General features: G+C 49.5%; 2 protein-coding genes across 11 annotated transcripts in view; one reads left to right on the forward strand and one right to left on the reverse strand.

The window, feature by feature from the left end:
• The window catches only part of LOC121592872 (mucin-5AC), a 48,426-nt gene that overhangs the window by 10,965 nt on the left and 12,329 nt on the right, over positions 1-25,132 (forward strand). For 5 of the 10 annotated variants that reach the window (XM_041914723.1, XM_041914724.1, XM_041914726.1 and 2 more), the window contains 5 exons: positions 6,256-6,370; positions 7,310-7,897; positions 9,149-9,300; positions 16,273-17,619; positions 22,271-22,473. In XM_041914723.1, coding sequence (XP_041770657.1) covers positions 7,324-7,897; positions 9,149-9,300; positions 16,273-17,619; positions 22,271-22,473 — 2,276 coding nt within the window. In that variant the 5' untranslated portion in view covers positions 6,256-6,370; positions 7,310-7,323. Of the gene's footprint in view, positions 1-5,975; positions 6,175-6,255; positions 6,371-6,514; positions 6,654-7,309; positions 7,898-9,148; positions 9,301-16,272; positions 17,620-17,664; positions 18,422-22,270; positions 22,474-25,132 lie in introns of those variants that run through there. The other 5 variants (XM_041914731.1, XM_041914732.1, XM_041914728.1 and 2 more) reach the window with 5 other exon arrangements.
• Positions 3,727-5,952, reverse strand: LOC121592879. The gene is made up of 4 exons (XM_041914739.1): positions 5,079-5,952; positions 4,847-4,983; positions 4,371-4,424; positions 3,727-4,258 (listed from the first exon to the last, which is right to left on the reverse strand). The coding sequence occupies exons 1-4, from the start codon at positions 5,242-5,244 to the stop codon at positions 3,998-4,000; spliced, it is 618 nt and encodes a 205-aa protein (XP_041770673.1). The 5' UTR covers positions 5,245-5,952; the 3' UTR covers positions 3,727-3,997.

Consider the following 25,132-nt stretch of genomic DNA (forward strand, 5'->3'; position numbering starts at 1 on the left):
CGGTGTGAATTAATCACACCTTATCTACTTTCGCATCATCATCGTGATCCCCATCATCATCTTCATTATTCTCTTGGCGGGAGTTAAACAGTTCCCGGCGCGAACGGAAACTGCGCCACTGTGATGGGTGTGTGCCACGTGGGCGGGTTGAAAGCGATAGCCTGGAATTGGTTCTGGTGCACCTGCTAAATTACACCTTCATAAATTTTCCCCGTAGCCCCAAAACGGGCGCATCGCTCGCAACACATTGCCATATCCATTCTACGGGCCGGATTGGGGTCACGGTGCTTTGCCGTGTGCCGTGGGAAAATCGTTAACCGACCGAGAAAACACTGGAACGCAATCGACCACAACCTTTCGGAGAGAAAATGATCCTTTCTTCACGCGGCAACCAGCAAGTCATCGGGAGAGCTTAACATCGTCCCGTTCCGTAGGAGGCGCCCGTCTAGCGCGCTCCTCCACTCTGTTCGCCGCTGCTCTATGCCGTACTGCGTTGCTTGGGTCTGTCATTGGCACGAATCGAATCATGCACGAACACCGACACCGAATGTCGGTCGGTCGGACGGGTTGGAGTGGATCCCGACGACCGGTGGTGTACACCGAACGTGTCGAAACATTTTGCCCAACGGTGGGAATATAAATGACACATTGGACGATAAGAGAATTCATCCGTTTAAGGATTAACCACCGGAACAAGCGAGCACAGCGTGTTGCTGCTGCCTGCTTGCCTGTCTGCCTACTTGGATGACTTCCTGATACGAACCAAAACCCCTCGTCCCGTAGCAAGCTAAAAATGGACAGAGATAAAGAGAGACAGAAACAGAGAGAGAGAGAGAGAGAGAGAGAGAGAAAGAGAGAGAGAGAGAGAGAGAGAGAGAGAGCGAAAATGAGTGTGGAAAAAAACACACTACCCCCAGGAGACAATGTATGGTGGTAGCCGGCGGAGGTGTAAGAATAATTTGATGGAGCGGAAAATAGGGATCTGTAGTGGTGCCCACCACAAGAGTGTGCCGGGCCCGATGGGTTGAAGCGATGTGGGTCCGGGGTGTGGCTTGCAGCATAAGCTCATTAGATCGAACAAAAGGAAATGATTTCATCCTCAAATAAGCTGAGAAGGATTGATGCTGCAAAAGTCCTTGTTTCATTATTTATCCTACTTGATATGGTGCGGACCCTTCGTTACATAGTGTGGTGAAAGGTCTTCGTCAGTCTCCGGCCAGGTCCCAGCTGCCCCGAGAACAATGGCAATTGTTTGGACGCGTGACGCTTCAAACGAATTAACTCTTTTGTGGTAAGTGTGGAAGGAAAACGTGTTGATGGGTTTCTGTTGTTTTTACCCAGTTGCGTTTGTAGACTAGCAAACGTACAGCATTAAACACAAGCGTCATCCACAAAACATGTAGTTGATTGTATTCGTTTCAAAAACGGGCTGAATTCGTTTGATTGTACGAATATTTCTCAATCGCAATCGCTCGATGGAGTCAGGTGTGTTAGTGAACGCTTATCTACCATTGTGGAAGTCACGATAGGAAATTGGATTTCGTCGGTTTCGGAGTCGTAGCTCTGCTTGCTTAGTAAACCCAAAACAACTACTGAACCCGGTTGCTATGACGTGTGTGTGTGCCTGTGTGGTGCAGAGGAAATCGAATTCGAGTTAGGTGACCAACCGCTATTCCAAGTAACATACGGCAACGGCAAGAACAGTGAGCAAAGGCATGCTTTGTACACACGGCAAAGGAGGCGACTTCTACGGTGTGGTTCATTCCCGTCCCATCTAGAAAAGGATACGCAGATGGACGAATAGAAAGGGAACGCAGTAAAACCCTTTTTCATTCCGCAATTAGATTGGGAAAAATGGAAAATTTGTCAAATCATCGAAATCGATCGTATGCGGTTTCGCTGTTGTCTGCTCTATAACATTAAATTCTTATCCGATTCAACGTGATATACGTATATTCAATGGTGGATTAATAGGATTTTCTTTTCTTTTTAGCCGAATCAAGCCACCGTTTGTACGGTTGTACTACCTTTCGCTCAACGCGATTCGCGAGGGAACTGATTTTCCGCGTCTAATGGAAGCTTTTCGTGTAGCAGCATTAAAGCGTCTCGTGAAGTTTGGCCGCAAATAATTAACCTCTCGCCCGTTGGTTGGGAACCCCGAGCAGCCGAGCGCCGACACGCACCTCCCGTAAAATACGTGACAGTAAGCGACAGTAATTCGGTCCTGCCACTTTGCGTTGGATCGTAGAAATCGGACACCGATCCCTGTCTCACGTTCGCTCGGGGGGGACGGTTACCCACAATAGAGAGGGGTTGTTCGTGGTGTGTGCGTGGCAACAGCTCGTTTGCCTTGCCACTTTCTAGGACGGTTCGGCTGGCTGGCTGGTTGGTGCCTGCCACGGCGAAATTTGTCTTCCTTTTAACCAATTCCCAGGCGATCCCTAGGCGCCTGTTAAATAGCCCTCAACACCCGGCTCCCAAAGTTCGACTGTCGCTTTGCCCTTAACGACTTCTTAACGGTTTGTTGAACACTACGGCACACAACGCACATTTTGTGTCTTGTGTTGTGTGTTGCGGTGTTGTCGAACGGTGTTCGTCTTCTTGCTCCGGTCGTTGCGGCGTTCATTTACCAACCCGGCAAGTTAGTTCCAAGTGTGTGCTCCTTGCTGACGGTGATCCGGGAGTTCTTTTTTGCCCCTGTAGATTGATTGTGTTCATGTGAAAGATAGATAGACGCCCTCGGAAAAGCCTACCAAACGCTTGCAGATAATGGAGAGCAGCGTGCCTGGTGGCTTTCTTTGACAGTGTGATACCGCTCGGAGCGCGGCGGTTATCTCTATCCCTATCCATCACCCTCCGAGCCAGCCAGCTAGCGAGTGCTGCAGCAGCGCTTCCCTCCATCGTGCTTTCCTTTCCGTTTGCTCTCACGCTCTTACAAATAGGTGACTTATTGTACCGAAATAAGATTTGGTGTGCCCAGGGCCCTAAAAATAGGAACTGGAATACGGGGAGGGGGGGCGAGAAGATTCATTTTCACTTTCCTATTTATACCGCTGGAAAATGCGGTTTGGAGCACGTTCTACTTTGCAAAGTTGGGAATTGGGCAAGAGGTGCACACATTCGTCCGTTCGTAGCTTTTAATCGATGGAGCGTTCGTTTATTTATTGAAAGCGTCATCTTATTAATAGAACCATTATTACACACCAACAGCCATCGCGTTGTTTAATTCCCGTAATATTATAAGCCGAGCGCAAAGAAAAGCTCATTATCAAAGGATTTTACAAGGCGGGCAAGTCTTTCTTTAACCTTAACCTGTGCTTTGTTCAGGATTTGGGTATTAGATGAGCTCGGATGCGCGTTGGTTGCGCGTTATGGTACACATATTCTTTGGGGCTTTAGATAAGATGGTAGAACTTATAATATGCCCCCCTCCAGATATGTCCCTTTTCTGGCTCTACACGGAATTAGTAAAATTAGGGGCAACAACAACATCACCATTGTGTCCCCATGCATGATCTCAATTCCGCAAAACCATACGCCTAGATAGAGCCCCGAAAAAAGGTACGCTTTAATCCTACGGAAAACGGAATACGCGCACTACCTTTCGGCTTACAACACCGGCCCCGGCCTGAAGCGATTAAGTAAAAGGACCCTAGCGAAAAGATCCTAAAGCGTACGCACATTTACGAATGCTGTAAAACGGGGCCACTCACTGCGACACACGGAAACCTTTTCCTCCATTAAGGAAGAACATTATTTATTTAATAACTTTCACATAAAGTAAATAAACTTTGGTCGTTCGTTTTCATCGACGAATGCCCAACGCACGTGGGCCCGAAAGGCGAATGGATTATGAATATTGAACTTTTATCCATCACCTCCACCCATCGCCACCATCATCATCATCATCATCATCTCATTAATATATCCCCAGGCCCGCGCAGTTGCCCTTTTCTCCGTGCAGGAAGAGAAGAGTAAGGAAGCCGTCGAGGAAGCTCTACGCGACGATGCGTGCCACCGATAGCGACAGTGATGTGATTTTAATGATCACCAGTAATGGAGATGTCGCTGCCGGTGCCGGTCCAGAGCCGCCACTGCTCGGCAATCCGGGCACGAGCAGATTATCGGATGCACCCTCGTTGAGCCCGGTCAGGGCGGAACCGGAGGATCCGAGCGCGTCACCATCGTTGCACAGATCGGTCGTGCACGACCGGTAGTAGGTGATGAAGGTGGGATCTTCGATGACTTCGTCGAGATACTGTGATACGGGTGAGATAAGACGTGAAATTCGACACCCAATTAGAAGACGCGGTAGTAGTGTAAATAAACCGTCGGTTCGGCCCGTCAAAAGTAGTGTGTGCGATACCTACCAATGGGTTCTCTTCGCATCCTCGCAGGAAAGTAACCAGCTTGCCGGGAGGATCCTGTGAGAAAAGAGTGAGAGTGTGTGTGTGAGAGAGAGAGAGAGGTAGAGAGTACATGTGAGGTGTGAATGTGTCTTAAAGCTGTCATACAGTAAGCGATGCTTGATCGGAATTGGAAGGCACAGCACACGCACCAAAGCATAACGCAACTAAGTGCGAAGGTTAATAGGAGGTGTGTGTGTCTGTGTCTGTGTGTGTAGTACGTATTGCTGTAACACTTGAACCAATCAATAACACGTCACTATAAATGGATAGATGAAGGATGATATGATATGAAACTGAACAGCACTTCAGAGCGATTCAGTGCAGGATCATAATCGCTTGACACGTACTACGGCGGCACAGGGCACGGGACCCGGTCTGCCCGAATCTACGCCGTTAATAGCCTATGTTAAATTAATGGTGAACAAATAATGGCTTACCACTAACTCCTGTCGCGTGATGGTACAATACTTCCTGGAGCAGGTTACGACACTCTGGCCCTCTACACTTTGTGGCTCCGTTACGCAGCGCACGTCGCCGGAAGTTTGCGTCAAACCACAGGCGTAACAGCGCAACGCTAATTTCGACACGAAAAGTTTTGAACATTTTTTTGAAAATGTAATGTAAAAACCACACGTCTCAGCTGGACCGGAGTTCGGGAAAGAGTCTTACCTTCGACCGGTGGGGTGTTAAATTGTAGCAACATTAACACAATCGAAATCAGCGCGACAGCCCTGTTGGCAGCGGTAATTGAAGAAAACGATTTAGTTAACAGGAAAAATCGACCCAATCGACATTGGCCACCACCACCAGTGACGCCTGCACTGTGAGCTGGCATTTTTATTGATCTGGGCGTTTGCAACTATCCCCCCTGCAAGTGGTGTGCCGGAAATGGGTCGAAGAGAGAGAGAGCTTGAATTTCTGTTCTGCCTTTGAAGCGGTCAGTAAGCTACGAATGCACTGACACCCGTGTGCCCGGGGAAGATCCGGGGAAGCACGAAACTATCAATTGAATCAACTGCTCCGAGCTGCTGGAACGATTGTACAGTCGGTGACAGCAGTGTAAGGTTGTCTTTATGCGTTACCAAAAACCCATATTTGGATGGAGGATAATTTTGCAAATATTTTGGAATTTTCATTAAACATTTTCCACCATTATTTTACTATAAATTACTACAAAAATACAGTAAAGGCGCAAAACAAATAAAAGTACCAAAAGCTTCGAATGGTACCACATCGTCGGGACGCACTGTACGCTGAAACGCGTTGATGGAGCGATAGTCGACGATAAGATAAGAGATGGTACATTGTACAAGTAGGAGTAGAGAAGCAAAGCAGATTCGACTTCAACGGAAATGCAATACGACAGGGCAAGTTATCAGTGTGTCATTGATAGCATCTACGAACTACTTGTGTTGTGTTTCGTCGTCTTGAGCTCCCTCCGCCCATCTCTCCGCCCATCGGCCGCTGTCGTGTTGGGTAGCGAGCACTTACAATAAATTAAATTTCTTCCCTTTTGCTGTGCCTAGTCGTGTCCGTGTAAGATATAAGCCGTTACTGTCCAGGGTGCCGTGCCGGATGGAAACTTATCCGCAGCATAGCATTGTTAGGTGCCGCAAGCTCACCTGCTAGAATGCGCACACGACCGTATTGGCCACCAACCGTATTGCTATCGATATGATTCGATCCATTTCACCCCATATGCTTGGGAGCAGTACCATAATGTATTCGTAATGAGTTGATTCGATTTGCTGGCACACTGGGGCGGGTGGGTGCTTCAGTGTGAGGTGTGCTGCGCATTGATCCATAATTTGCTTATTTGCCCATTTTTCCGCCCAATTCTTTACAGATTGAAAGTGTTGAACGATCCTCCTCTCCCTTCCGATGTCGACGCGAGCGAGATAACTGCCGATCTCCGCCCCCCATACCGGCGCCACCTCCTTCAACGCCCCGGAAAAATAAAGGTAAGTTACTTGCCAATGAAGCGGAAGGCCACGCGACGGCATGGGACCGGGGGTTTTTTTTTCTGGTTACTAACAGATCTTTTTTCACCACCCTCAAGGGAAACGAACTTTGTCCGGGGCAGAATGTGTACTTCTTGTAAGTTCGTTCGTATCCCCCACCCCCTCTTCCCGACGCTCGTAGTACGCACTTAAGATTGATTGTTGCTCGAGAGGTTCTAGGTGAATGCGCGCGAAGGAGCGCAAAGTAGCAGCAAGCACACGGGCACGAACGAAACGAAATAATGTAAGAAAACAAAAGTGTTCAAACATTGGCCCGGGAAAAGCACCCCCCCTCCCCCCCCCCCTTGTAACAACTTGCCACAATGTTAGTCTTTTGCGCTACTACAGCCCGAGAACGGATTTGTTGCGGTAACGTCAATGTTCCTCATCTTCTGCAAACAAGCAATCACCACAGAGCCCACCACCACCATCACCATGCCGGCCGTAGTAACTTTTTACAGATGAAAATCAAACTTTGTAATAACTTTCCCCGTTTCCATTGAAAGTGGATGAATTTCGTCAAAATCCTTGCTATTTCGAGGTGGTACTCGCAGGTGGTGGTGGTGCCGTGGTTCGGCGGGATGCCTTTCAGTACGTGTGTTGCTAGTCAGTGGAAAGTTTCGGCCCTCTAATCGGTAGTTTGGAATCGCTTTTAAACACCTTTCACTGAACGCTGAACGGTGCTCTGCTCGGCATCGATTGACGTCTCTCGGCAAAGGTTCAAATAGTGTAACAGCTGGCAACAGCGCCGATCACTCTCACGTACGGTGCAAAGTTAGCCTAGAATGGATTGATGGATAGAGTTGAAATGTGTCAGATTAACGATTAACACTAAATGCTTTTCAGGTTTGAGCAATAAAACACTGACCTGCCTTTCTTTTTCACTCCTCTACTTCACAGTGCCCCCCGATGCCATGACAGTGTCGGTTTCCCAGCCGCAGCAGCCGATCGAAAGCGTCCACTGCGGTCCCCTGGCGGCCACGTACATCGTCGCTTCTGCCACGCCCCGTTCCTCCACCACCTCCCCGTCATCGTCGTCGGCGTCACCGACCACCATCATTGACGCTGCTGCCAGCCCCGCGATGGCGCTGTCCACCGCTACGATGTCGGCTTCCTCGTCGTCCTCCTCCTCCTCTACCGCTCGCCCGACCAGTCCGGGGCATGGACGGGCGAGCGTGTCCCGCGACAGTCCCGAGCCCGATACAACAACGCACGGCAACCATTCCACCCCGACGTCGGCCCTGCGGAGGCTCTACTTCAAAACGGCTCGCGCCAGCAAGGCGGCCAAAATGGCGGCCACAGCGGCAACCACGGCAACGGCCGTCGCTGCAGCGGCCGCCAGCTCGTCCACCGTGCCGAAGGTGGTCGTGATGGGGTCATCCACGACGTCCGAAGCCACCATCAACACCTCGACCGATTCCGCATCGACGCACGTCACCAACGTCACGACGACAACTGATACGGAAACGAACGATTCGCTGGATCTGGGTAGGAATGATAAGATCGATACTCCCCCTTTTTCGTTTTCCCATTTTTTTGTTTTCCTTCCTTCTCAGTCAGGTGATTCGCTAGGGCAATCCGTGACCAACATCAATTTGTAGAGGATTGTTCCTAAGAGCAGCGTAATCAACTACAAGTATCCATTAGGAGAGTATTCAACCGTACCTAAGCGCAATTTATGCTCGCGCAGGTCAATCACATTAAGTTTCAATTCAATTTCCATTCCATTCCGCGCATCGGTGGTGAACGCAGTAGCACTTCCAGGATGATTGATTGATTGCCAGCTCGTATTGCACATACTTTCGGCAAAACAACACAATTCAGCGGAATGTCCAGAATGTATTATTTTTCATTTGCAAAGAGAGTAGCATTCGCATTCCTAGAATGGCATGAAGGGAGAGATTATTAACTGTAAATAACTTTGACTTTGACGAAACAAAGGCCCGTGCTTGGTGCTTCCTTTTCGCTCGTGCCTTGTCAGGAGAGCAGGGGAGTGTTTTTCAAATCACTTCCAAAAAACCGTCGGAATTCAACGTCGCAAATACCGTGGTGAAAAATAAAATAAAAATAAGACCACAGTGTACATGCCGCCACCTCACTCTCTGCACACGCCACAGTTTCCCACCTTCAGTCGTCATCAGAATTTATGAGAACGTTTCATAGATGTTTATCGCTAGGCCTACTCCGGGACCGGCCACAGTGTGCTTCTCCCGTTGAAGTTGTTGTTGCCGTTGTTGTTGCCAGTTGCCAAATAATGTTTACAAATATTTTGCCCGCCAGCGGTGGGACGGAACGATGGGTGATGCAAGAATGTATCCGGATGCCGGAAGGGAGCGAGAACGACACACCCCCGTGCGCGCCGGTTCCACCGACCCGCCGTTTCGCTTGGTTTCTGTTTGCATTTCCTCCGTTGCAGGGATGCACAGCGACGCGTAACTTGCTCTGTTTACACAAGTACAATTACTCTCCGATAGCTGTTGAATTGCTTTGTGCACAAAGCACAAAAACCCAATCCATGCCTGTTTGCTCCGACACTAAACAGCAACAAAACAGACATTAAGAGCGGGGGGGGGGGGAAACCAACACCACCACAATGGCAGGTACCCTAGGGGTTCTTGTTGCAAACACTCACTATTGAACAATATGGCGGCGAAAAACCAAAACAACCCACAACTAATGTTATAATCATGTCCGACATGTCCGTATTACAACAGTAGGCTGTGCGTTTCCCTTTCCCAGGTGACGTTTCGGGACAGAGTGAGCCGCTGCTAAGCTCGCTGGAGGACGAAAGCTCGAGCATTATCGCGCTGAGCCAAACCGCGGGTAATGAGGAGGATGAAAACATCACCGTCATTAATGGACCCGATACGCCGCTGCTGATTAGCTATCAGGTAAGTGTTGAGCGACATTGACCCGCTTGAGAAAAAAACGCCCCTCCCGTTCGACCTTTAACGTTGGTCGAATGCATATTAGCTGTGTTTAGAAAATTCTGTTTGATCTTCTCTAATTAGCTTCCCGAAATGGAATGGAATTTGCTACTTAAGTGATAAAAGTGCGCACACCGACACATCTATTTTTGTGTTCCACCTTCCAACGGGCCACTTTAATTCGATTCTGCTGTGCTCTTTTGCCCGCGTTGGTAGTACCCGGAAGCTGCTACCCCAACGGACCGTTTGCCATTTTGCACCACCCGGTCTGCCGGTGGAATGTTTGTTGGACGATCAACCGAAACTGTCGAACTGTGTGCGCTGGCCCATTATGCAAGTGGCCGGAATGGGCACGAATAAACGGTTAATCTCGGGCGCGCGCGCGAGCTTGTAATATCTCAATTTGTAATGGGTAGGTGCAGCACCACCACCACCCGCCACCCACCATCACCGCCATTCGCCACTCAATTCGTTCAAGAGAGGGCCCGGGTTGGGTAAATATTGAAATTGCAATTATGATCAATATTTTAGTGGCATTTCGAGTTCGTTTCCTGGCACACTCAGGAATCTCACAACCCACTGCGCCGTTCTCCGATTGAACCAATCGCGCTCTTTTTCCCTCGTACGCAGCGAGCACGTGAGCACACATGACGGTCGTAATGCAATCTGCTGTTGCCGAAGCAACCTAAATTCTAAAGTACCGAAAAGAAAGTACTCAACCGCCGGCTGTTTCGCCTCAACTTCCCCAACCCGCCGATCGTGCACCCGCGTGCTGGTCGGTTTTAGTGCAAGCCGAGCGCAGTAAACTCCCCCCCCCCCCCCCCCCCTTCTTATGACGTCATTTGCGCGCACTGTGTTGAGTAATTTAGAGAAGTGGCCTCATCGACCACCCATTCATTCGACCTGATCTACTCCACCGCCGAAGAAGGGCGGGAGGAAGGCGGCCGGGAGGGGAATAGTTCGGCCTAAAGGGCTGCTGGTGTGTTGGCAGGATTTCTAAGACGGCACGCAATGACGCCGTTTGCATCCGTTGCATGCGAATTGCCGGTCACGTTGCGTATGCATTTCTGTGGGTGTTTTTGTATGTGTGTGTTTGTATGTGTGTCGTTGCGTGGATTTGAGAAGCGAGCGTATTAATAGCTAGCGTCACTCTGTGGGCATTTTATAATTAGCGTGTTGTGTGTTATTTTTAGGGCCGCCGCAGCGAAGAACGTTGATATGTGGCGATTGGGGCACGATTTTTCATCTCACTATTGTGTAAACATATCACACACGGCGACAGCCGTAATGTGTACAGTTGAAAAATTGCACCCAGCAAACAGTGCTGCACAACTGCGGGAATGGGTGGCGGGGTTCTACTCCCGCTGCACGTGCTGATCGTGGTGGGCAAGTGGGCGAGAACGCTGGAAGTAGGGTGTCGCGGAAGGGGGGTGCGATCGTGTGCCGAAAAAGATTGATGTGTTTTCTGCCGTGTGCTTTTAAATCGTTGCAACATATTTGAATTGTTTCGTTTCCCATGTTTGCTCTGACATGATTTCCGTCCTCGCCATCGGGGCAAACCGCGGGACGACAAAAAGGTCACACACAAACCACTACCGATGGCATTTGTCGTTGGCAAGATCATAGAAAAGGTCTGAGAGAGAAAAAAGAAAATGGAAAAAAATATTAAAATTTCAAGAAAACGCTCAAAACTGTGATGAACAATATTTTTCTTTGAACTAAATCGCTACAAATCTCTGCCGCCTCGACGTTGTGTGCTGCAACGCAAAAGAAACAATCAATGGAAAGAAGCGGTGGTTTGCGGCGACTGGCAGTACGTTACTGTGTTACGGTTCACCAAAACACGGCAGCGTCCTGCCAAAAGCGTTCTCCCCCGTTCTTTCTCTTCTCCACTGCTCCAGTGCAATAGAAGGGGAGTCGCCTGTGTAGGTGTGTGTGCCTTATCATCGTTTATCAAAGCGCAGACCGAATCATCAGCTTCAAGGGAAATCCGTTCTTCAAAAAAGGTAGACACATTTGGGCGTCCCTTTCTTAAGAAATGTGCTTTGGTTTGCTGTTTCCGTTTCCTCGCTTCATTTCCATAGGGTAGCCCTCCCATCTTCATGCTCCTGCTCATCCCATCCTGCGCAGCCAAACAACGGCATCATCGTCAAAGATCAACAAGATGATTTTCCTGGTTGCTGCGATGCCCCCGGCGACACTCCACGCTTTCCATCCAGCCATGGGAGAAGCCAAACGTCAAACACAGAAAAGAAGCGCGCCACTTCAATCACAGTCACCCATGCCCGCCCATCCCCGCTGATTGAAGCACGGCACAGGGGCCATCCCTTGTTTCGACGTGGTGATGCTGACAAATCTGACACACGCGACCACTGTGTTCGATGTTCACCGAAGCCGTAATTCAGCGGAAAATGTTTTGCGAATCGAAATTCTGCCACTCCAAACCATACTTCACACAAGGAGGGGAGAAGGGCACGAATCAGTAGCACAGTGGCACAGGGGTACCGTACGCTCAAGCGCGGCAGACGAAGCCGTCCTCTCGAATAATCCACTTAAGGGGGTGAGTTCAAGCCCGACCGCCACCTGTCTCTTGAATCGGCGTGTATCGGCACTCGGCGCACTCGAAAAGCGAAGGTGTGTGGTTCGTGTTCTGCATTTCCCTGTGTGATGGCGAAGATCGATCGTGAGACAACAGCAAAAAAGAGAAACGGCACACACGAGAAGCGTAGGTGCAAAACTTATTAGGACGCTCACATCCCTGGAGGGTCCAACCTTAGTCCTTAATTAAAACGGCTTCCTAAATTAAGAAAGATGAAACAACATTAACAAACTAGAGAGGGATTCTGCTTCTCAATCAATATCATCATTATCAATGAGGTTAAAAGATGGCCACCGTGCCACAAAAAAAAAGGACAAATAGACACACTAAAACAAAGTATGATGATTGAGAGAGGAGATACAGTCCCTGCATCCCCCGGCTCTCTTGATAGGCTTGATTTAATTTCCATCTCGCAGATGTTGGTGGTGGTGGTGGGTGGGTGGCTGGAATCGTTTGTTCGCCATTTTTTCCACCATTATGAACGCGCGAGGGTCATGAAACTGCGCACTTTAACATCATCGTCGTCGTCGCACCGTCTCCCATTTCTCTTTCCTTTTGGGTTTGATGATATTAGGGTTCCTTCCCTAGTAGGCGGTAGACTTTTCATTCGAAGGAAGCGGATGTATATTGTTGCAATCTGTGGTGGGGGGGGAGGGCAGGAAGGATCGTCACTTGCTATGATTTGCCGTTTTTTTCTCTCTCTCTTTGTCTCCCCATTTGCTACTTTCCTTCTCACACGGATGATGAGCATCATCGAACCGTGGCAGAACGATGGCGCAGGATGGAGCCGCAAAAGCCGCGTTGAAGCTTTTGTTAATTAATGTAATTAGATGTGTCAGGTTTTGCACTCCGTTCCGTTTTCTCGATTATGAAGCTACGCCTTTAGCAAAGAATAATTGTGTTCGTTACAAAAATGATGATTAATTTCTGTAAATCATGAACTCGAAACCAAGCGTTGTGGGGTTCGCGGCATGGGAGGGGGACACGATTTGGAAGCTTTTTAAAAACACTGGAATCGGAACAATACGAGAAGGAAATGGAGTTTGTCTGCGTCAGACGGGCGGGATATGCCGTTAGGTTTTTCCACATACATTTTCTCACTAATGACCCAGCGCAGGAACTCTGACGACATGCCACATTTATTTAGCAGTACACTGTTTTTTCTTTTGCATTCCTGGTATACCCCCCTTTTCAACCCCCCCCCCCTTTCCGGTCGTCCTGGCATATCCTGGCAGTGTTTTTCGTTGTGCCTAATGGTTTAACTCATGCGTTTACCTTTTGCTGTCGTAATGGGCACTGTTCCGTGAGAAGAAGAGCAGGCGACGACGGTGTGTTTTAGTGAGTGATGCTTTGTTCTACTGTGTTGTTTTTGTACCTGTGTGTGTTTGTGTATGGTTTGTTCTGTTCTGTGCTTCGGTTGTCGTCTGCTTAACCCTTCGTGTCCCTTCGTGCTGCGTGCCTGCATTACGAGTGCAGACAAATGTTGTTCTGTTATATTGTATAATGCTCTTTGTTTTTTGGTTCGTTGGGTTCGCGCGTCGGTGCTCCCGGCTGCTTCGAGGGAAGAAGCTGCCGGAACACATTCACCCATACACACACACACACACCTAGAGCACACGCAAGGCAATATTTTATATGCGTTAAAAGTTGCACAACACGAACCTGGGACGGAAATGGGGTGGAAATGATGAAAAAGAGAGAAAGTAATACTAGGCTTTTTTGCATTTCATGATACTCGTATTCTCATTTAGTGTTAATGTACTGTGTTCTTGTTGTGTGCGCGCGTGTGTGTCTAGTGCTGCTATTGTAGCATTGTGTTTGAAGGCCACACCGTACCTTACTTGGTGCGAATGAGAACATTGCAATCATTTAGTCGAATTTCTGTACCAATGGTGGAATTCGTGTTGCGAATCGATTCCGTCATGCTCTCTCTCTCTCTCTCTCTCTCTCTCTCTCTCTCTCTCTCTCTCTCTCTCTCTCTCTCTCTCTCTCTGCTCTATATACTACTGCCTTGCAAAGGCAAAACATGTGTTTGTGTGCCTTTGTACTGATTTCTGCAACAAGAGGCTAACAAAGACGCATGTGTGTGTTGTTTTATTACGCCTGGCAAAGCATTATTTCCCATGCAGGAATGTTGTGTTTGGAAGGAAGCATAACATAACAGCGCACCATCGTTGTGCACCTGCCATGTATGCAAATAAGCGTCTGGAAAGGAAGTTCCCAATGCTGAACGTCACGATGCATTAAAATAGATGAACCTTCTTAGGGCAGTCAATGCGGGTGGGGATTTTCATTAATTCTTTGTTTAAATCGTTGCAATACAAGCGACAAGCGATCCGCTACGGCAAAATATACAAAGTGTGGTGTATCATGTGTCTCGTCGGTGTGTGTGTTTAGTACAACGATCTCTCTAGCGGTTTGTTTTGTTTTGCTTCGATCTCGGGATCGGGATCGCCACAAAGAAAAACATCCGCCTGAGATGAGACAGGAGAAAAAGGAAAAAAAAGAAAAGTCACAAAAAGCAGCAACAATCCAAGCCATTGCGCGAGTAGACACATTTGTCGAGTTGCGTGTGCGCGACCGCCCGCCGTTGCGCTGCTGAGTCGTGTCGTGTAGTGTTGACGCGGAAACGCAGTTCCGGGACCTCTCCGGTACTGGATGGATGTCGTCGTCCGCCTGTCACTGACATGACGTGTGTTTGGACAACAATTTGCTCCGTCATCGCTACCCGCCGATGCGCTCCCGGCCTGAAGCTGATGTGCTGTGGATGGCGCAAGGTTCCGTGCGTGCAGCTCCCTTTTACCTTTCTTCTTAGTCACACTGTCTCTAATGGTGGGATATCTTCGTCCCATCACACTGAGGGAGCGAGGGATGGCAAGGATGGATGATTTTATTGACCCTTCCCTCACCTCACCTCGATCTCGCCTCGATCTCGCCCCAGCTGGATAGACGTAGTCAGACGGGCGATAACCCACATTGATTCACGCATCAAATGCTTCCCATTAATGGTCGTTTGCCGTGATGGTGCGAAATGAAGAGTGACTTCAGGCCGGCTTATACCAATGATACTAATATTAATAATCGTAATGGTCAGTAAAGCGAACAATCAACCAAAACCGGCCAGCAACACGAGCCGGAAGCGTGTGAACTATATCCGGACACACACACACACACACACACACGACCGGTATCTTGAATCTCGCCAGCGGGCGGATAGTAATTAATTTCATACGATGTCACTCAAGCTGTATGTAAGTCAATGCGATGATATGGCACCGGTATGGGACAATGGGAAGGAGGGTTGGGAAGGTGAGAGTTGGGGGAAAACACTTCATGAAACAATTGCAATTTATCTTTTTCCCTTGCTCATAGTACGACCCCGCCATACACATCTGTAGTCAGGCGTCGCCGGTTTTGGTTTTATTCTTCTCTCTTGAACGCCGCGAGTCCACGGATTCATTCGGCGGATTGTCTTGAGGGAGCACCACAGGTCTTTTACCTTTGAGGCCGTGAGAACGGTCATAAATCTTCTCCCGTACACACGCCTCGTACAAGGGACGGAGCGGTTGGCGTTAGCGTAGTACTTTGTGTAGAAAAGTACAACACCGTCGGCCGTCGATCTGGATGATAGTTGACATCCGAGTTTTAAATCCTGCCCGCCCGCCCGCCCGTGCCATACCATGCCAGGGGCGTGGAATCAACACAGCTGGAAAACGGTTCGACCTCCGAGGTGTTGCTCTATTCCGGACCAATGCACATAGCGCTTGATGAGAGCAGTAGGTGGTGTGTTTACCCGAGGACAATAAATTCCGTCCGTTAATTAGTGGGAGTTTTTGGAGCGTCGGCATAATACGCTTTGAAGCTGTAGCAAGCAAGCACGAGCTAGAGAATTTGTCTTGGACAGTTGTCGTCAACTGACGTAACACGGTGGTTGATGCTGGTGGTGGTTCGTTGTCCAGCAGAAGAAGACGCCCGACACAATGCAACAACCTCTGGCCATCTCTGGCTCGCTTTTTTTTTGTGAAAAGTATTGTTTGTTCGGCCGAGCCGTGCTCAAATCACTCCCACTTGCTCTCCCACAATGACAAATAACGACCTTTTGCTGTACATCAAAACAGCTCTACTCTTCAAAGGAATATCGTTTGGTGTGATGGAGACACGTGGTGTTTGATTGAGTCAATGGAGGCGCCCAGTGGTTTATAGAAACTTGTTTGTAATTTGCTATAAATGCCTTATTCGCCTCTTTACTAACGCTCTCTCTCTCTCTCTCTCTCTCTCTCTCTCTCTCTCTCTCTCTCTCTCTCTCTCTCTCTCTCTCTTTTGATGCCATTTCACAGGAACTGGAGGATCTTTCACCACGCTCGCCCATGTTTTCGCCGCGTGAATCGCCAAAAGTGACACCGGGATCGAACAATCGCACGCAACAGCCACGCACGGCACCGGTTTCATCGACTGCAACGCGCTTTCCCTTCGATCCGCCCATGTCGCCGAAAACGTACAGCGGAGGTGTTAGCCGGGGTGATATCGCTTCCTTTGCCCGCACGCACGAAACCATGTTCAGCTTCGATGAATCGCCCAATCCGATCCGGCGTCCACCGCCCAAAATCCCGCCAGCGCCTTCCTCGGCTGAGCCGGACACGCCGGACCATTCCCCCAACATACCGATCGATACCGCGCACGGGCTTGAATCGATGGCAGCCAGGGAAGTGACGCAGCCCCCGAAGCAGCAGCTCGTGGAGCCACCGCAAACGACCACCTCGACCCCGAAGCGACTAATGAACAGCTTCAAGACGCGCAAGGAACGGCTCGTCCAGCAGGCGGGCAGTGCGGTGGCGGCCGCTACCGCTGCCGTTACGTCCGCCGGCGGGACGTCCGGAAAGCCGTTCAAAAACCCGAATTACGATCCCGACCTGACGATGTTCCCGTTCGACCGGGAAGCGATCGACTACGATCGCATCCAGCGCGAATGCTTTGCCGTCGAGGAGGAGCTGCTGTTCGAGCACGATCGCCGCAGCGACGATGACTATCGGAGTGTAAGTGCCGGGGCTGGCTGTGGCGAGTCACCGTCGAAGGCACTGTTCGAGGCCGAAATCTTCAGCGATCACTATTCGATCTTTCAGCAGTACGCGTACCTGACGCAGCAGGAAACCCGCGACGGGCCACCGGCCGAACGCAACGCGACGCCGTCGAAGCGCAACCGGATGGCGACCACATCCAGCGATGCATTTTCGCCGCAGCGTCGCCACCTTGAGCACGGTAGTGGGGCAGGCTGCTCGTCGGTAGGAAGTGTGGCCGCCAGCCAACCGCGGCTCTCCAAGTTCGATCAGATCGCCACCAAGTTCGACCTGATGCCGTCAAAGACGGGCAGCAGTTGTTCGGTGACAGCACCGCAGCAGCTGGGCTGCGGCACGCTTCCGGACCTGCGGGTCGACTACTTCGCCGAAACGTCGTGCTGTGCCGGTGCGGGGATTTCCGTCTCGCCGAGCGGAGAATCATCAACGTGCGACGGCAAGGCGCGTGCGTCGTCTCCGGCGGCGACCTCTGGTGGCGGTGGCGGTGGCGGCCTCCGCTCGATGGAAGTCGTCGGCACAGGCGCACTGGCCGCCGGTGCTATAAATGTTACGCCGAACCCGATGGAAGGAGCAGTTTGTACACAACCGCGGGCGACAATAGTCGTACAGCAAGTACGTAGTTTTGTCTGTCCCCTGTCCCCAAAACCGGTAGTTCGGTAGCGTGCACGCGCAGCACGAGTTTCACTTTCGTTCGTTTGATTTATCTCGTACGATATAATTATCTGTGCTGGTGAGAGAGCAAACCCCTCCCCCCATCAGCTCAACCGTTCATATTTTCCGAGTGTGTGAGAAAGTTGACCTTATCTTCCGCTGACGTGCGTCGTAAGGGCAGACAGTGTGGTGCGATTTTTGGAAACAAAATGCAACGTGCTCTATCGTTTGTATCGTTCTATCGTCTGTGTGCGATTTGTGTGAATCGGTGTAAGAAGCGCTGCTGGAAGTGAAAGAGTTTCACGCCTTCCAGAGTGTGTGTGGAAAAGAGAGAGAGAGAGAAAAGGAAAGCGTTAAAGTACGGTTGTTGTCCTGTGGAGTTATTTTTACGTCTCTCTACGCTGATTTCTGGCGCTGTGGTGCTGGTTTATCTCATTTCGGCTTCGATTTTTGTGCATCGATTCTGGCGGCGATTGTTTACGATAAATCGCCGACTCCCGCAGTGTGCTGGGCCACATATACATGGGCATCTCTCCCATACCACCAGACACCAGACGCGCGCTCTGTTGTTGATTTGTTGGCGTTCGAGCTAGTATAATGTTTGCAGTAACGTGGTAGCGAACCACGATCTGCAACAACATTGAACAGTGTGAAGAAGCTGATACTGCTGTTGGGCGTAACTTATCAACCGTCCCCCTCGTAGTGTGTGTGTTTTAAGATGAATCGATTACTCAAGAAAGTGACCAAGTTTTTGGACCAAAAGGTAAACGTGATCGTGCGTGTGCTTTGTGCTTTGCCTTAACCACCCCCAACAAACGCCCAACACGCTCTAACACGTTTCGCTAATGGTTTAGCTTAGATTTTAAATAACATCTCAGTGATGGCGGTTATCATTGTTGTTGTGTTTTCCCTCAAGACGTCATACATTGGACCTTGGCTGCTCAATTGATTATTGGGGCCCTCTCGCGCACTTGTTCTTGTTTATGCTTCCTAGGCACGTGTACGCGTGTACGCTCTACGATACGCAGCGGGCTTTTGCGTCATTTAGCTGCGCACACCGCTGTGTGCCCGGCGAAACGAGCGTTGTTTAATGTGTAAAGCAAATCGACCTCTACTTCCGGAACGCCACGGTTTTGATTATTTGTTGTTACTACTACTGGCCACTGATTTTTATTGTGAAATTTTATACTTCACGCCTGTGTGGTGTGGGAATTGGCGGCCCTGCCAGGCCACCGTATAATGGATTGTTTTCTGTAAATGGTTTGCCCGTCCGAACACCTTGCCGCTGTTTGCTATTGTTTTCGTTTGGAGAAACATAACACTAACGGACCCAATTATACACCCCGGGCCAGACTCTTCCTCCCCTTACATTTTCCCTGCCATTCGTGGAAAGCAAAAGTCTTCACCGTCGCTTCGTACGGCTGGTTCGTTGGTCTTTTTTATTTGTTTCTATGAGCTGCTTCTGGCATTTTTCGTGGAACACTGTAAACATCAACAAACAATTGGAATCCGGCATGGAATTGGCATCGGAGTTTGCAATCACCCGCACAGGAATTAAGAATGTCCGTGTTTCTGGTAAACACACCTTCAGAAATCATTCGGCGTGCTTGAACGTACAACAAAAAGTACAAATTTATTCTCTCTTTCCCACCTCCAAGAAAAAGGGATGAACCGCATTCCTGTTCGTCCCTAAAATCCGGAACTTTTTTTCCTCCTGCTTTTGCACCGTTTACTCGTAAATTCAATTCCACCAATCGTTGGAGCATATGTCACGCAACACCTTCACGATACGTTGGCGCAAGGAGCGTGCCGAAATGGCGCGTACTCTCGGCGCATGGAGGATGGTTTGTGGGATCAGTTCAGCCCTTTTTCCCCATTCATTCGTGGTAATCGAATTCCCGGTGATTGAAGTTGAAAACGGATTCAAGAAATTTGGCTCAGTAACGCGCGTGTGTGTGTGCGTTTTTCTCTCCAAATTGCTTAACCACTCGCGAAGCAAAGCAAAAGGGCTTTGCAGAAAAGGGCTCGAAATGCTTTAGCAAACGTGGCGTGGCAATTGTGGTGGGAAGCAGTATCGACAACAATCGTTTGATAAGGCAATATTACAAGGTTCCTTCCGGTGATGTGTGTTAGCGTGGGTTTACGCGTTAGTTTGATGTTTCGTTGTAGCTGAGCACAAGCGCAATGACATTAGATAGTTTGAGCAAGGAAAACCGGACTGCGGAGGATAACAACTATTGCTTCCATGCGGATGATCCGAACGATCTAGTAGCCATGGAGATGAAACTTTCTAATGATGCTTCGTCCCTCCGACGGTGGACGACCGCATGGCATGAATTTTTAAATTTAATTAAAATTACTCATGCAATTTAAACTCTTCCTAGTGCCAGTGTGTCCGTCGTGTTGATGTGGCACCATATTTACAGTAGCAGAAAGGGAAAAAATCATTTCTGTCATCTTTGTGTTACTACAGCTTCCTCGGAAGTGTCAGTAGTGTGTCTCTTACTGTTCTCCCACCGAACAGCTTTGATGTGTCTCTGAGAAGGAAATGGGAGGGGAAAACCCCGAACACACCAGCAAAGCCGGTCTGTGCTCAACCGAGAGCAAATTCAGATTCGCGCTAATCGCGCGTCCACCGCGTGTCGCGCGAATGCGTCTTTTGCGAAAATTACGCCTGAGTCATTTGCGGTTCATCCTTTCACGCGCGGTGACAGTGGAAATTGGTTAAAAATATTAGTCATCCTTCTACGAACGCAGGCGGGTGCGTAGGGGCCTGCAAAAGAGAGCAAATGAGAGAGAAGGAGAGAGAAAGAGAGAGAAAGACACAGCTGCACAGGGGGACAGACGTAGTGAACTCACTTCCTAGAAGTGGTGTTTGCGTTACGAATTGGTTTTCTGCCCCCGGTCCTCAACCGTCATAAGTGGGTTCTGAAGTGAAAGAGTCCGTCTCCGGCATCCGTCCGCTCATTTCCCATTTTCATATGTTGCCTACATATTCATGAGCAACGGCGTGTACGGGTTTTCAGTCATCACGTTTGATGATTGGCTGTTTTTTTCTGTTCCTTTTTCGCTTGTTCGCTTGCCTTCCATCTCATATTCCATTCGTTCATACGCTCGTCCCACAGTCATCTGATTTTGACCAATTTCCTTCCCTTCTTGTTTGCCGCGGGAAGGGGGAGAGCTAGAGTAGTTCCAAATACGTTCAACCTTCCACCCCCCCCCCCCCCCCCCCCCCCCCCCCACCCGCTGTACGCATCGTGACCGAGTGTCGTCGTCGTCGTTTTAGTACGTCGTCGATGATTTCATTAAGAGTATGCCGTCCGCCATACACCACCACACGTTGACGAGTAGGCCGGAGGATGGCCGAGCTCCTCTGACAACATTACGTGGGCGTGCAGTGAATGAGTGCGCAGAGCATTAAACATGTGCGAACGATCAGCGGCGTGGCATATGCGAGGACCGATGCACGGCGCCACACACGTGCGTCGTCGTGGCAGCGTCAGCCGGTCGTGGTTTCCCGTTCTAATCAGGCCACATTCGACGCACAAAACGCACCAATCCACCAGCGAACGACGGTGGTTTCGTGGAAAACTGCACACAGTTTTGCCGTTGACACTCTCTCCGGTCAAGAGGTGCTTTCCAGGGCACGTCCCCCCCCCCCCCACTTCCTTCCATGAGCTGGTTGAATTGGGGACATTGATTAATTTTATTTGGTGATGGTTGGTTTAGTTTGGCTGATCCTGGTCGGCCTTGTTGATGGCCACTTCAACTGATGGAGGCGGGCGGTGACACCACCATTTCGGCACACAATACACGTAATGAGTCGTGCAAAGAACCAACCTCCCGCCAATAGAGAGAGCGAGAGCGAGAGAGAGAGAGAGAGTGAGAGAGAGAGAGAGAGAGAGAGAGAGAGAGGGGGGAGACGTTGAGCTAAGGGAAGTGAGAAAGCAATGCCTCCTAAGATGAAGCTACGTCGCAGTGTCACGTCCGCGTCGGTGGAAGTGACTCTTCCAAATGGTCCATTTTAGCTGTTGCCTGTGTGTCGTCGCTCTCTCTCTCTCTCTCTCTCTCCCTCTCCCTTTCTCCTTTTCCTCTCTATCTCGCTTTATTGGCTGTTCAGGATTCGGCGGAAGTGTGCAATAAATCACGCACGTAATTCGTGCAGAAAATTATCCCATTCATTAGCGTTTACGCAGCAACAAGACGTAACTGGCAGGCGCGTGGACGCAAACCAGCAGCTTTTTAAGAGTTTGAACCCTTCCTGCTTCCCCCGAGCATCCCGAGGATTGCGCGTACACGAGCCCTGAGCTTAATTAATGCCGTTGCCAATAACAATCTGTGCTGATGTGATTTAACGTCGACTGGGATGGAAGAAAATGGGTGCTCGGGATGCTGTTTAAACTGACAAGTGACACGTGAACCAAAGAACGAACAAACTTACGAAGCGTACGAGTGCTACAAGTTTAATTGCTAATGCATGAAGTTTTTGCGAATGCACACGTGCTTGAGAACAGGATTCGTTTCCTGGATTCAAGAAATTTTAGGGAATCTAATTGTGGCAACATTCTAACTTTTTTCCTTTTTCCTACCATCCATACCATCCTCAAAACAGCCCTCGCTCAGCCTGGACTACACATCCGTCGAAACGATTCTGCTAAAAAATGAAGGCGATTTCATCAGCGTCGGCGAACAGGGCACCAAGGGCGAGCTGCAGTCGACGCAGCGGAAAAAGCAGCAGCGCGAGGAACACATGCGCCAGTTGCTGGACGTGACCAATACGCTCACCACGGAGGAAATTAAGGACTTCGAAATGAGGTAAGTCACTCGTAATATGTCCCCAACGGTCGCCAAACAAAGCCTCATTTGCAGCGTAATTGAGCGAAACAAAAACTGCTGCTGCGCTTGGTCCACACTTTTGGCAACCCGGGGACAAGATTAGGTGCGTAGCACGGTCACTGGGAAGTATGACACTGGGAAGCATATTTTGCGCATAAAATTGTCCCCCATCCTGGACCAGCCGCCAGGGAGTTCCTTTGCCATCGGGTGGACCATTATTACTTGTGCCATTTGATGCTGTAATATTCATTAAATAGTTTACGGCAGTAAGACGCGATAGAGGCGGGGCAACCACACACCACAGAGGCACCAAAAATGTCATTGTTTCACGAGTGTCTGTCAACGGTGTGGTTCTTGATTAAATTTCCGCTGGCCGTAACTTTGCCCCATAAAAAGGGAGCAGGAAACAGCAGTTCACTCAACCGTCGCAACCGAAACGATTTTTGGCATCATTTTCATGGCCATCGTGGTGGTATTGGCGGAAGTCCTGCTTCTTCTCCCTCGTCTCCTCCAACAAGTCCTTTCAACTCGAGCCGCCGCCAACATGGCTTGCATACGTGATCGATTTGTCCAGATAGAACGTACGATCATCAAATGAAATTGGATTCCCCTCTCTTCCTCCCTCCCTCCGAGCAGTTCGACATCTAGATTCGGAAGCTATCACCCACGGCGAAGGTGGATGTCGATAAATAAACATTTTATCATGAATTTCAATTCCTCCCCCGACGACGTTCTCTTGCACAAAGTTACAAAGCTAAAGACCGGCCGGAGTGTGTGGGTCGTCGTGCCCGTCTTGAAAACAAAGATTCCGTGTCCCGGTGAGTTTCCTCCTTTTTTCTGCCTTCTTTCTTTCCTTCTTTCATTCGCCGGTCTTGCAGCTTCCGCTTAAACCGTAACCCACTCGCCGTCGTCCGACCCCGGGAGTTTGTTGATTCGCAGAATCAACACACCGCGGGACTGCGTGTGTATGTGCTGTAACAAAACAACGGCACACACGGACGGCATGGCCAAGTATTTATACCGATTTGCCATCTCACTCCCGTTTTCGGACTAATTGGCAATGTGGTTCGGATACACGTTCGGAGAAGATAACAACACATTCAAGGCCATTGCGGACGACACTGCTTTCTCCAACGGGTGCGTCGTTTGGGTGTACTGGGTTCACATTAATTACGGCACCATTACACGTTACGCTGGTGATGGAGGCTGGTGGGTCGGGGCAGCTGGCCGGCCAGGTGGACGATGTCGGACGGTCTGAAGTTGCGACCGGTTGCGACTGCGGTGAAAGCGAGAAACGATGTACTAAATTAAACCATCTTCTACCCTTTCACTGCTTCTCTGCACCTCTTCTGCTCCTCCTAACGAACAGCAGTTACAGCAGCTGGTCGAACTGGGAAAGAGGCAAATTATGCCAATATGCTTTAAAATAATCATTTTGTGTGTGTGTGCGTGTGTACACGTTCTATAAAGGCACCCATATGCTATCGATGCTAAGAAATATCTCGAAAGAGGGAAGGGAAATGTCTTCCGCGCACGAACAAATCCGTGCCGATCGACCGTTGCCATGACAGCAAATGAGATGGAATAAAGTTCGCATTATTCATTTCACTCGCGAATGTACTGAGAGGTTACGACGATGCGCTACCATCCCAGCCGATCGATGTCATTGCTTACTTAGATGGATGGCGAACCCGGGCGGATTGTGCACAGGTAGTATTATTGTACATCTTCTCTTTTTTGCAATTTGTCGCTGACAAGGACCTTTTCTTCGCAAACATTCGTGGAAGCACAACTTTTATCCCTCAGTGTACCACAGTTTGGAAGAAAGTCGTTAGCCACGTCGTGCCCATGTCCGTGCTCTAGCCTCGCGTGGAACGTACTTTTATTTGTTGACAATGGTTTTTATTTTCATTTTTCCGCTGATGACGGAAAGTAAAATTGATTTCGTATGTGTGTGTGTGCCGATGGTGATGGTGTCCTTTATTAGGGTACTCTTGGCGGCCCTGGTGGAACTCGAACTCGCCTGTCAAAGGATTCCCTGAGCCCAATTACGATGATGGCGCTTTTTTGCTCACAACAATAAGCTCCCGAAATGAAAAAGACGCAAAGGAAACAGAGAAAAGAAGGATCCCAGAAGGAGAATAATAGAAACGTGTGTACGCCACACACCCATCCCCCCCCCCCCCCCCCCCGCACGCGGTATGTGGTTCGTGGTTCCGCAGGCTCATTGCAAACTTTTAATGGCATAAAGTTGGATTGCATGTGCAACGTGATGATGATGATAGCCACAAAAGTCGCGCGTGATGGCATTTTAAGGCAACGCGCGCCTCAAAAGGACCTTCTTTCCCGTTGCGAGGAGAATTCATACAAACCGATCGATGCGCTCCCTTGTGTAGGGTCGTTCATCGTGCTTTAATAAGGAAATCGTAAACAAATGCCTTTTAAAACGTCTAATCTCGCTCGGGGTGGTAATAAATTTCCGATTCCAATTTTCATTAAATCGTGCGGAAACCGGAGATGTTCCCCGTTGTTGTTGTTGTTTGACGCAGCTCCGCGGGAAGGAATCAGCTCGGTTGTTCTTCAACGACTCTGCCCCACCACTTGTGGGGAAGAAAGGGGAAAGAAATATTGATTTTTC

Source organism: Anopheles merus, chromosome 2L (genome assembly GCF_017562075.2).
Source record: "Anopheles merus strain MAF chromosome 2L, AmerM5.1, whole genome shotgun sequence".
In the NCBI taxonomy this organism is placed as follows: domain Eukaryota; kingdom Metazoa; phylum Arthropoda; class Insecta; order Diptera; family Culicidae; genus Anopheles; species Anopheles merus.